Source organism: Hevea brasiliensis, chromosome 1 (assembly GCF_030052815.1).
Source record: "Hevea brasiliensis isolate MT/VB/25A 57/8 chromosome 1, ASM3005281v1, whole genome shotgun sequence".
In the NCBI taxonomy this organism is placed as follows: Eukaryota; Viridiplantae; Streptophyta; class Magnoliopsida; order Malpighiales; family Euphorbiaceae; genus Hevea; species Hevea brasiliensis.
In genome coordinates, this window is record NC_079493.1 from 120,656,448 (window position 1) to 120,669,280 (window position 12,833).

The 12,833-nt window shown below is 27.2% G+C and overlaps 1 protein-coding gene across 7 annotated transcripts; it reads right to left on the minus strand.

Annotated features, from left to right (window-relative positions):
* Nucleotides 1-4,154: 4,154 nt before the first annotated feature.
* Nucleotides 4,155-12,257, minus strand: LOC110667143 (U-box domain-containing protein 35-like). 7 transcript variants are annotated; one of them, XM_058149571.1, is made up of 22 exons: nt 12,051-12,241; nt 11,538-11,945; nt 11,342-11,431; nt 11,127-11,197; nt 10,445-10,524; nt 10,138-10,261; nt 9,544-9,711; nt 9,361-9,415; nt 8,911-9,255; nt 8,695-8,784; nt 8,509-8,579; nt 7,974-8,056; nt 7,559-7,715; nt 7,257-7,421; nt 7,075-7,129; nt 6,290-6,664; nt 6,076-6,162; nt 5,845-5,915; nt 5,405-5,484; nt 4,897-5,038; nt 4,533-4,697; nt 4,155-4,414 (listed from the first exon to the last, which is right to left on the minus strand). In XM_058149571.1, the coding sequence occupies exons 1-22, from the start codon at nt 12,109-12,111 to the stop codon at nt 4,343-4,345; spliced, it is 3,015 nt and encodes a 1,004-aa protein (XP_058005554.1). In that variant the 5' UTR covers nt 12,112-12,241; the 3' UTR covers nt 4,155-4,342. The 7 variants fall into 7 exon arrangements, 5 of the variants coding, with proteins under 5 accessions (XP_058005554.1, XP_058005556.1, XP_058005559.1 ...); XM_058149573.1 differs by having other exon boundaries at nt 11,538-11,924; nt 12,051-12,240; XM_058149576.1 differs by lacking the exon at nt 9,544-9,711 and having other exon boundaries at nt 12,051-12,240.
* Between the last annotated feature and the right edge of the window lie 576 nt (nt 12,258-12,833).

Sequence of the window (12,833 nt, forward strand, 5' to 3'; positions counted from 1 at the left end):
AAAATAAAAATTATTGATAATAGTCATCTAATATTAAAAAATAATACAGTCAACACTAAAAAAAATGATTTCTTGAAAAATAGAATAATTTGCCCTAATATTCAATCTAATTACATGAGAGCATCTTGTGCCTTATTGTCGGTTAAATTACCGAATAAAAAACTAAAATATATTTAGGGAAAATAAAAATTAAATTAAATCAAATTAAAATATTCTCTTCAATTTTTTTTTTTTTTTTATCTAAAATCATCCGCTGTCATTCTCCTTTCCAATCCATTATTGTAGAGTAGAGTTTTATGCCATTGAAGATTTAGAAAATGTTAAATTGATGAGCAGATCCGAAGCTCTGTAGAAGCAAAGACTTTATCGAAAATCTATTTTAAGATTTCAAAGATCCAACCCATTTAAAGGTATTAAAAAAAAATAAAAGGCAAGATCTAACCGGTGAATCAATTTGAACATGAGGACCCATCTCCTCACATGCCAGGCTACCTAATATTGACTAAATCCTTCGCACTCTTGAATATTATTGCATTAAAGCACATTTGTTAAATAAAACTGGGAGGGGAGAAGAATAGAGAAAGAGGGTGGAGCATAGTTTTCAAAATTAAAATGGATCGGATCGATTGAAACAGGTTAATCGGGAATTAAATCAAGGCATCATTAATTAGTCTAATAAATAAATTATTTAATTTAACATATTATTTATTTACGACTGTGTCATTTACAATATTATTATGGCGTGAATTATGAGATGGGTCTTATTTATATTTTATATGATAAAATTTATCTCATATGAATGAGACATACACATATTCAGATGTAGCCAGCCATTTTATAATTTAAGTTTTCTCTAAAACCAAGTACAAGTTGTCTTCAACAGCAATGTAAATACACCAAAGAATACTTTAAATTTGAAGTTATATATATATATATATTAGCAAGTTGTCATTTTTTAAAAAACAAGTTGTCTTTATTGATTAATGACTTCTAAGAAGTACTTATTTATAAACTGAGTTATTGAAGTTGTGATGTTGCTATTATATAGATTAGTCAAGAACGCGTATCCCTTTTGAAAAATAAAATAATAAACAACAATGCATCCATCTATAATGACATAAATGCCTGCACGTTAAGCCTTCTCGACTTATTCTGTTCATATTATAACATATAGACATGACCTAAATACATATAAATTATAACTACTTTTGATTCAACACTTCTTTTTAATTGCAAATAATTAAGGGATTATTTATTCTACTGTTTAAGTTAATTTTAATTTCAATTATTTTCACTAATTAACACTGTTGAAATATGTTTTTCTATATAAAATTATAGTGATCATTAATCCTTAATAGTTGATTATTGTTACTGGTGGTCGATAGTTAATTCCTCATATTTGTTGATTATTTAATAAAATTTTATTAATAGTAGTTATTATTATGTCAAAAGATCATTAAAGATGTAACTTATTTTAAAATATATTTCACTTTAATTTTTCTATAATGTGTTATAAAAATCATAATAGAAAATAATAATAATAAAATTATATTTAACTTTGAGTAAATATATTTATAATAAATATTCATTTTTCATTTTTCTTTATCATATTTTGGTTTTATATGGTAATTAAAAAAATAATTGGATAATCTTATTTTTATAAAAATATACTATTAATTGATTAAATTATCTTTTAAATAAAGAATAAAATTGAAAAAAAATTAATACACTCTAATTTTCTAAATGCGATAAATAATTTTGAATAAAAAATCTCAAATACAATAAATAAAGATAAAAAAATAATTTTTTACTGTAAATATAAATAACTCAATTATTTCATTCAATATTTAAAATGTTTTAATACTTAATCATAAATTTTATGTTTATAAATAATTTTATTATTTATAAAAATCAATTAATTTTTAAAATTTTATTATGTTTATCCGCTCTTATTTGATGATTTTTAGAAATTATTTTATCTAAAATTATTTATCATTTTGAAATAATTAAAAAATATTAATTAAATTTTTTTAATTTTACCCTTATCTCTATTAATATAATAATTATTTTATAATATTTTAAAACTCATCTTATCACATTTTTTCTCTTTTTAAATTAAGTGAAATAAAAGGTAATTTAGTTAAATTAAAAATATTTTATTATAATTTAGATGATTAATTACTTCTTAATTATTGTGCAAAAATCTTAAACGATAGATAAAAGTAGACAATAAAGTAATTATTAAAGACTAAAAAGCTATCTACGGATCTCTAATAGTTAATTAAAATATCATTTTGTGGATTGTGATTATATTTATCAATTTTTCTAATGAGTGCAACACTACACTTATTAAAATTTATTAAATATTTTTATTTATTACTAATATTGAAATTATCAATATTACTTATAAATGTGAATGTGCAATATCACATAAAAAATACTCCCTCTATCCATAAATAATAGCCATATTTAAAATTTTTATAAAGATTAAGAAAATGATTGGATAACTCATTTTCATAAAAAAAAAAAAAACTAATAATTTACATATTACCATTTATCTAAATTGAATAATTACTTTAATATTATTTTCTCTCTCCACTAATAATTTATAGAGATAAAGTGTAAAATTGAAAAGAAATACTTAATTCTCCTTGATCTTCTAAATGTGATAGATAATTTTAGACAAAATAAAAAGTTAAATATGACTATTATTTATGGACATATTAATAATAAATAAACATATTTAATGAAAACATAGTCCCTCTATCTTCTTTTATCTGTCCTTTTTTAAAACTTTTTTAAAATTATTTGTCATTTTAAAAAGATTAAAAAGTATTAATTTTTTTTTCAATTTTACCTTAATCTCTACTAAATTACCTTTTATTTTACCTAAATAAGAGAAAAGTGATAAGATGGGTGATAAAAAATTGTAGAAATAATTATTATTCTTAATAGACATAAAGGTAAAATTTTAAAAATAATAATGCACTTTAATCATATCAAAATGATAAATAATTTTAGACAAAATAATTTTTAAAAAGTAACAGATTAAAATGAATAAAAATAATATAATTTAGGTGATTTTATTACTTATTTAATTGCCATACAAAAATATTAAAGGACAAAATAACCACCATGTAACATTAATCAAGCCCGTTTCTTGTCATCAAGTCTCAAGTAGACAAGTCTAAGGTAGGTGCCTAACTTCTCATAAGTAAGATTTATTAATGTAAAGCAAGGGGCTAATTATTAATAGTATGTCATCTAGAGATTAACTTGATCCATATTTAATGTAAATCAATGGTGATAATAAAGTCATTTCATGAATAAAAATTAAGTCATTTTATTAAAATGTCTTTTAAACTATTTTTATTAGAAAATATAGGAGTTTAAACTTTGAATTTCAAATTATATCATAATTTTATTGTAGTTACAAGTTTCAATATAAATTACAACTCTCATTTTAGAAAATAACTTCTTTTTTTTTTTTTTTTTCCCTCTTCCTGGTAAGAGTAGTCACATGCATCGCGTATTTGTTTAATCATAGAAAATAAAATTTCTTACTCTTGTTACGTTTTTTTTTTTAATTAAGTTTTTATATTTAAAAAATTATTTATCTAAATTTAAAAATATTTAAAAATAAAAATAAAAATAAATAATATATTTTAATTTAACTGTACAATACATATTACTTACGAATGATAATTTGAATTTAAACTGATTACATTGATTCAATTAAATTAAATAAATTAATGTAATATAATAATAAATAATTAATTAATGTTATAATTTTAAATAAATTTAATTAACTCAATTAAAAACTTAACTAACTAAAATATATTATCAATGTGACATGTTAAATACTCAATTAATTTAATTAATTAAAATTATATTAAATTGAGTCATTTAAATGATAATTGTCACAATTAACTAAAAGTATATATGATCAATGTGACATTGCACATAATTAACTGATTCAATATTTACTCAATTAAAATATCAATTAACTAAAATATATGATCAACTATGACATGTCACTTAAGCTCGTGCTCCAAAAAATTTTTGACAAATTAAACCTGAGCTCTTTAAAGTTCAACTCAGCTCGGCTCGATTGGTTTATAGCCCTATCTGAAATCAATAGTTATAACTCAAAAAAAAAAAAAATCCAAATCTTATTCTTAAAGTCTTAAATGAAAATTTTGATAAGAAGCTCAAAGTGTAACTTGTGCAACCACAACCTTCCTATTAAATTTTTAACGTCACACAAGCAAGTTTTAATTTTTAAAGAAAATGAATAACCGGAATGAAGGCTAGTTTGCTGGATTATTCCCATCGAACTAAGTCATCTGTTGTTCAGATTCAGAAACATGATTGTTTCTTCCAGACTTTTACGTCCTTCCAGAACTTCAAGTATCTGCTTTGCACAAACATGGAAAAAAGGGTACTTTATTATGTATTTAGTACTCCAAATTAATCAGATTGATAGAAGAAAGATAAAGTAATAGAATATATCGAGCTTGTTGTGGAATTACCCGACTCATTGGTGGCCTACGTTGTGGATCATCATGTACACAAGCTAAAACACAAGCAACCATTTGATCCATTTGTTGAGGGTCATAGTACCCCTGTAATTCCTCATCGACAAAATTGGACATGTCCTTGCCTTCGAACAAACTTTTTGAGAGCATGGGCTTAGCCTAAATATTAATACATGAAATTAAAGGATTGTTATACTAGTTGAGCTCTAAACAGAGCTCTTCTTTTCGTCAAAGTGATAAAAAAAAAATGAATAAAAAATGATTTGTCAAACGGAAATAGGTTGAATTTTTCTTATGACCAATATTCTTACGTAGATTGCGATTTTAGACTTAGATTAGTTGAGAAACAACTACGTACCCATTTAACCATGTTAGTGTGCCCACTGAAATGACCAACAGGTTGTTTCCCGGTAATCAACTCCAAAAGAATTACACCAAAGGAATAAATGTCAAGCTTATCAGTAAGCTTGTTGGTAGTTTGATATTCAGGAGCCATGTAACTGCAGTTAGAGTTGGAAAGTGCATGAGATATGAGAAAAACAGTTAAAAGAAATAGGATTTTTCTTACCTAAACTTGATTCACTCTGAACTCAAGATACAAAATATATGGTGAAACTCATTTATTAAATACATAGATTCCATATGTTTGTATTTTAAGTCCATAATGAACCAGATACAAGCAACAATTTGCTCAAGAAATATAGTTCCAAAACTCCATAATTTTTCTATTCCTAGTGGAAATATATATATGCTAAGATTCTTGTCTTTCTTTTTCTATTCCTAACAAGATGCCAAAAGTCCATCTCATAGCTGCAATATAATTTTTCTCATGCACAAAAAAAAAATTTTTTAAAAAAATTATGTACCCAGAATTTATCATGATTTGGCTGATAGAGAGATGAGTTAAAGAATCCGGGAAAATCTTGGCACTTCCAAACTCTGCAAGCTAAACACAAATGTTTCACTTAGATTTATTGCATTTTGTAGTTTAGTATCACACACAAACAGAATAAAGTTACTTCTTTAGTTTAATATTCTGATTTATAATTGATCACACAATTTTAGACATCTCACTACTACAATATAGTTATAAGTTGCGAAAATTTCAGTCCTTCAAAAGAAGAAAATCATCAATAAACTAAAGACGATTATAAAACAAAATTTAGCAAATTCAGACAGCATGGTACCCTTATAACAACCTAAGAGGTTCAGGTTTCGAATCCCCATATTATACACCAAAAAACTACATGCCTAAATATATGAAAAAGGATCACTTTGAAAACGTTTAATCAATAATATTACCTACCTTTGGTATAAATTTATCATTAAGAAGAATATTATCTGACTTAACATACAAATGTAAAATTTTGTGTCCACCTGCAAATAAATACATCACAAAAGGAAGGGAAATCAACACCAGCATTTTAATTTTGAAAACGAATCAATACCTAAAAAAAAAAAAAGTAAAATAAAATAAATGAGGAATAAATTAAGGCTTAGTAAACAAGATATAAGCTTCCATATAAGGTATACTCACTGTCTTCATGCATATATTTTAATCCTTTCGCTGAGCCTATGGCGATTTTCATTCTATTTGACCAGTTTATTGTGGAACTCCCACTTTCTGCAGTATTATTAATATCTTTTAGACCACCATAAAATTTGGATAATAACATTTTAGAAGTCTCAAATTAGAAAGGTAAGCAAGAAATATATAAATAAGTAGAAGGATGTTTGTGGGATTGTCTCACCATGTAAATGAAATTTCAAGGAATTGTTGGGAACGAACTCAAAAACAAGCAGTCTATTGTCATCATCGTCACTGCAGTATCCAATTAGATTAACAATATTTCGATGATAAACATTGCTAATGGCCATAATCTCCTTCTTGAATTCATCTTTTTGCTGTTGAGAGAGCTCGTATCTAAGTCTCTTAATTGCCACCCTTTGATCACTATTTGGAAGCACTCCCTCATAGACTGGACACAAATCATGCTGTCGAAGAAGGTGGGCTCCAGAGAAACTTCCAGCCGCCGTTGCTAGATCACCAAAATCAAATTTCTTCAGCAACGAAGGACGCTTCATCATTTCCGGTTTATATGGCTTTCCGGCTATGTAGTTAATATCTGGATTTGGGAAGAAAAGGGGAAAATTATGAGATCACCAACGAATCAAACAAAAAGAAAACCACGGAGCTGCACTTAGTGAGTTTTAACTCTATTTCACTGTATAAAATTATGAGATATCAAATTCGAGTTCTAATCAAGGCTACTTTGTCCTATAATTTTGATGTAATACCACTTAGTCCTAGTTTTTTTTTTTTTTTTTTTTTTTTTAATCTCTTAAGCTTCATTCGTATGTATTTGAATTTTAGAAATACACAGCACTGATAAAAAAACAAAATGCCCTCCAAGAAAAGCCCTTCTCCAAGAATTAAAAAATAAAATGTTTTCATTGCAAAAAACAAAAATAATAATAATAACAGATTTTTAAGAATTAAACTTCGTAAATATCATTTTTTGTGGGGAAATGTTACCTTCTGCAACCCATAATTCATTACAAGGTATTTTTCCTTCAAGAGCTTCAACTATCTGCATTGCATAGCAGTTGGAATTATAAGGTATACATTTGCTGTGTAATTTCTCAAATTCTCAAATTTTAAATGCTTTGAATTAAAGACAATTTGCAGCGAGTAAAATTTGACATGTAAATTTATACCTGTTTCATTCTTGGTCGAAGTTTAGAAGGTCTATATAAGCTGGCAGCTGCGCAATAAATCATTAATTCCATTTCACTTTTTATGTAGTCTCTTCTCAATAGGGAATCAACAAGACAACTATATTCAATTTCAACTGAATCTCCTTTGATCATCAAAGGCTTTGCCTGAATAATACAAGTATGTATTATACAACTTTCATATGATTGATTTGGTTTTTTAATTGTTTAAAAGCCAATACTAGAATATATTTGGTCAAGTAAAATATTATATGTCTTTATACCATTATAGAGAAATATCTCACCCAATTGACAATATCAACTTGATGTTCATCGAAAATTTTTCTCCCAGTAATAAGTTCTAGAAGCACAACACCGAAGGAATAAACATCTGACTTTTCAGAAATTTTTTGAAGAATATTTTCACCCTTTTGAGGATAATAATTTTCTGGATCTGCATAACTGCAATTTGTACATAAAATAAAAGTTAAAAAAATTTTCCAAAATCATTGTTATACAAAAATTAGAATTTTCTTTTTGTTTTTAATTTCACTTTTTTTTTTTTAACTATTCTGCAGAAGTAAACTAAGTAATAGCAATATTGTGATTATTCTTAGCAAGGAAAAAATTAATTAACTATAACTCGGTTTAAAACTATTCCTAAAGCCATATCTCAACTAAAGCTCAATCAACTAAAACAAAAATCATCAAATTTCTTACACATTGGTTCCCTTCCAACGAGAGCTGATGTGAGTGACACTATTCGTTTCTGGAAAAAACTTGGCAAGTCCAAAATCCGCAATCTGAACAAAATAGTAGAGTGTGCTAATTTATTTTGGATTTATATGGGATTCTATATACTTAACCTTTGTATTATCTCACACAAAAGTAATGGACATTATGTAAATTAATAGATTCAGTATAGTGAAGACAACCAAACATGCAAAGAATATTTAAAAAAAAAAGAAAAGAAAATTTCAGTATTTAACTCAGGTTTCAATATGATAACATATTGTCTTGAAAATTTTCTTGAAATAACACACAAGAAAGGAACACAGGACCTTCTCTGTTTCTTGTTAATAAGAAAACGATGGAGGCATACTATGACAATCTTCATAAATATAAAACTTAGGAAAAACGTTTGGTGTATATATATATATATATATATATATATTTTTTTTATGCAAAATAAAGGGAGATAGGATTCTCAATATTCATATGGACGAAAAGCTTTTATATAGTCAAATTACTCAACCTTTGGTTTATAATTATTATCAAGAAGTATATTTTCTGCTTTGATATCTCGGTGGATGATTTTAGAATTACCTACAAATAAGGAAGAGAGTGAAAAAAAATTTAATAAGAAAATAAAATTAAAGCACAAAAGTGAAAAAGAAAATGAAAAGAATTAAGCATCAATAATTAAAAGCCTAATACTCACATTCTTCATGCAGATAAGCCAACCCTTTTGCAGAACCTATGGCAATTTTCATTCTTTCTGACCACTTCAAATTTGATCTTCGCTCTTCATCTACATTGCCATATAGCATTTATAAGATCACAATATCATATTTAACAATCCAAATTCTTGACTGCAGTAATCTATCGAATTCTTGAATTTATGTGTTTTGAGTGCAGATTAAAGTTAAGGACTCACCGTTTAGATGAGATCTCAAGGATTTGTTGGGAACAAACTCTAAAACAAGCAATCTGTCGAATTTTTCACTGCAGTAGCCAACCAGCTTAACAAGATTTCTGTGACGCACAATGCCAACGGCATTAACCTCCTTCTCAAATTCTTCTTTCTGCTGTCCATCAAGCTCAAAATTAAGTTTCTTAATAGCTACGTCTATATCTCTTGAAAGGGATCCCCTATAGACAGTACCAAAACCACCACCACCAAGGAGTCTGGCGTTGGTGAAATGACCAGTTGCATTTGCTAGTTCTGGAAATGTAAATGTCCTCAGTTCATATGCTTCATAATCCTTAGATGATTGCGTTTCTGTGAACACAGAATATTTTGTAAATAATAAAACTTTTAAATTTCTTAAATGAATTAACATCACAACAAAGACAAATCATATATGATTATCATATGAATAGTTACCTTCAACAACCCATAATTTCTTATGAGTCATTTTTCCTTCGAGAGTTCTAACCATCTGCATTGCATAGCAGTTATAAAACAGGCAAATGAATTTATCATATGTTTTCTCAAATTCTCAAATTTTGATTACTTTAAAAGACAATTAATACATGATTTAATAAAGTCTGATGTGTGAATTCATACCTGTTCCATTGTTGGCCGATACCTTGAGAATTTACTATATACACTAGCAGCAGCACAATAAATTACTCGTTCCATTTCACTTTTATTGTAGTCTCCTTCCAATGTAGAATCAACAAGACTATTATAATTAACATTAACTGAATCCCCGTTGATCATTAGAGGCCTTGCCTGAATATTATCAGGTTTGTTATTGTTGTGACAGACACAAATTTAAGATACACATGATATAATAAAATAAAAAACAATTTTTTTTTTTTCAGATTGAGTAATAATTTGAACCATTATTTCTTTACTAGAATTTAGGCTTCAGTTGTTTTTGTTTGTTTGGGCTTCATAGCCAACCTTCTGTACTTCTCCTAAATTTAATGAAATTTACATTTCAGTTCAAATATATAAAAAAAAAAGTTTAAAAGTGGGTGTCTAATTCTCGATTGAAACATTATGGGTCGAAATACAAAATCTCTTATCACAGCTCAATATTTTTATTAATATCCATTGTTTAAGACAATACCTTAGCTCAAGACATCACATGCATCTTTCATGATTTATCATTTATTTATTATCAAAAGAAAATATAGAAATTTAGTGTCTTACCCAATTCACAATACTAATATGGCCTTCATAAATTTTTCTTCCACTAATAAGCTCTAGTAGCAAAACACCAAAGGAATAAACATCTGAACTTTCATCAAAATGAGAATTTTCTGAATCTTTATAACTGCAAGTTCAAAAATATAGGGAAGAATCAGCACATTATGATTTTTTTTTTTCTTAAAAAAATAAAGAAAATCTTCCTAGCCATAAATTAGCCTTCTCTTATATATATTTTGTAGAAGCATAAAACAAAATAATAACCATGTAATTATAATCAGCAAGTAAAAAAAAATATAAAATATCTTACATGCTAGCTTCTTTTTTAGCAACGGGGATTTGTCTGATATCAATTTCTGAAAAGAATTTAGCGAGCCCAAAATCTGCAACCTGAAACAAAAATGATCCATGTTAAGTAAATTAGTAGATTAATATATTGTGACTCATAAAACAATAATTAAGTAGTACTACATGGTGATAAATCTAACTAAGTTCTTCCTATTTTAAAGGATGCTGTTGAAGGTACCCTAAGTATTTATTGTGCTTGTTTTATTATTAAATTATGAGCTTCCCTACAAAAACGTTTAATATTTTCCTATCTTTGTACTAATTCTGGATGTTGCTATTTATTATCTTTTTAAATGATATTTTAACTATATTTGGCAATTAAACATCGATAAATTAAAATTTTGCATCCACAAATAAACTTTAAATCACAAAATCTCAAATTACAATTTTGAAATCTAAAATTAAAAATCCTAAACTTTAATATTTTGAAATTTATACTAAAAAATAAAAGGTTATTTTAAAGAAACAAATTAAAAAAGCGAATCAAGAAAGAATGCATCAAGAAAGAATGCATAGAGATATGTGTAAGAATATATTATATATATTTTGAATGCCTAAACATATAGTAAGATTATCAATCCTTATATGCATTTATATTTATTATTAAATCATCCTTTCTCAATATATAATAAAAAATATCATACCTTTGGTTTAAAGTCATTATCTAGAAGAATGTTATCTGACTTGATGTCTTGATGGATGATTTTAGGATTACCTAAATTTACATGTATGAAGAAAGTAGAATCTTAAGTAGAATAACAACATTAAAACAGAAATAAATAAAAAAAATGAAAATAGATAAAGCCTCAATTGGTAAAAGAGCATATAGAGCAAACCTTGATTGATATAGATCACTCACATTTTTCATGTAGATATGCCAAACCTTTCGCAGAGTCTATGGCAATTTGCATTCTTTTTGACCACTTCAAATTTGATCTTTGCTTTGCATCTGATGCCATTTATCATTCGTAAGATCACAATCAAATACTTATAATCCAAATTATGTGTAGAGGGGTTCGTATGTATTTGTATCTCAGGGCACAGAAAGGACTCACCGCTTAGATGAAATCTCAAAGATTTGTTGGGAACAAACTCTGAAACAAGCAATCTATCTGCTTCTTCACCGCAGTAGCCAACCAGCTTAACAAGATTTGGGTGAGACACAAAGCCAAAGTCCTTAATCTGATTCTTGAATTCTTCTTCCTGTTGTCCTCCCTGCTTATATTTAAGTTTCTTAATAGCAATGACCTCACCACTTGGAAGGTATCCCTTATAGACATCACCAAAATCACCAATGCCAAGGAGTTCCTTGTTGGAGAAATGACGAGTTGCAATTGCTAGTTCTTCAAATGTAAATATCCTGGGTTCATATACTTGAAAATCCTCAGCTGAGCTAGAGTCAGTCAGATCCATTTGCTGTGGTGGAGACACTGAGTACGTTTCTGTGAACATAGATCCACCAACTGAAAAAGTTATAACCCGTCTCAAAGGAGAAAAGAAACATGTGAAAGAGCAAGTTTTATCATTATAAAATGTATATATGCCAAAAAAAAAAAAAAAAAAAAAACCTCCGGTGGATGTTGGGCTATATGACTCAGTACTGGGCATCATGTCGTCGTCAATATTCATCAATAAATTTAGAGTTTCTCTAATCAACGACCACTACAATATAAGCATGTGGCAATATTGCAACCAGCGATGTTTCTTGCGATTATGCTGTTAGAGTTATTAGAGGGAGAGAGAGAGAGAGAGAGAGAGAGAGAGAGAGGCTGGACAGTGGACTTGTTTAGCTCTCAGGTCTTAATATCCTGGAGAGTAGAGGCGTGCAGGATTGAGAGGGGAGAGAAAGAGGCTGGAAGCCACGTTGTATAAGTTGACAATTCTATTACATTTTTTTCTTCTGGGAAAGTTCCTCGAATAGATCAACAAAAATCCAAAACTCTGCAAATTTATTAATTTAGTTCCGACGGTGAAAAAATAAATTTAGTCTAAATAAAAAAAAATCCTTGAAGACTAAAAACTGAAAAGGAATATATGTGTATATATATAAATAAATGAAAAAGAAAATGGAATTGAAAATTGAAAGTTTAAATCGGAGAAACAATTTCTAGAAAGTGTCATAATAATAATAATAATAAATGAACATATATAAGTTTGATATTTTTATGGAATTGATATGTATTTATGGCTGGCTTTTTTGCCTGTAGAATATAATTAATGACTTATTTATTTGTCTAATGTTTATGTAAAAGTTTGGTTCTATCGTCAATTGTATTGGAATAAAGGTTAAATCGCCAATTGTATTGGAATAAAGGTTAATTCTGTTGTTCATTGTAGTGGAATATTTGGAA

Coding starts and splice junctions, on each gene's coding strand:
- LOC110667143 (XM_058149571.1), bottom strand. CDS start 12,111: ATGAATATTGACGACGACATGATGCCCAGTACTGAGTCATATAGCCCA. Junction 9,712..10,137: donor ATATTAGTATTGTGAATTGG/GTAAGACACTAA, acceptor GATAATATTCAG/GCAAGGCCTCTAATGATCAA. Junction 6,163..6,289: donor CTTGAAATTTCATTTACATG/GTGAGACAATCC, acceptor ATAATACTGCAG/AAAGTGGGAGTTCCACAATA.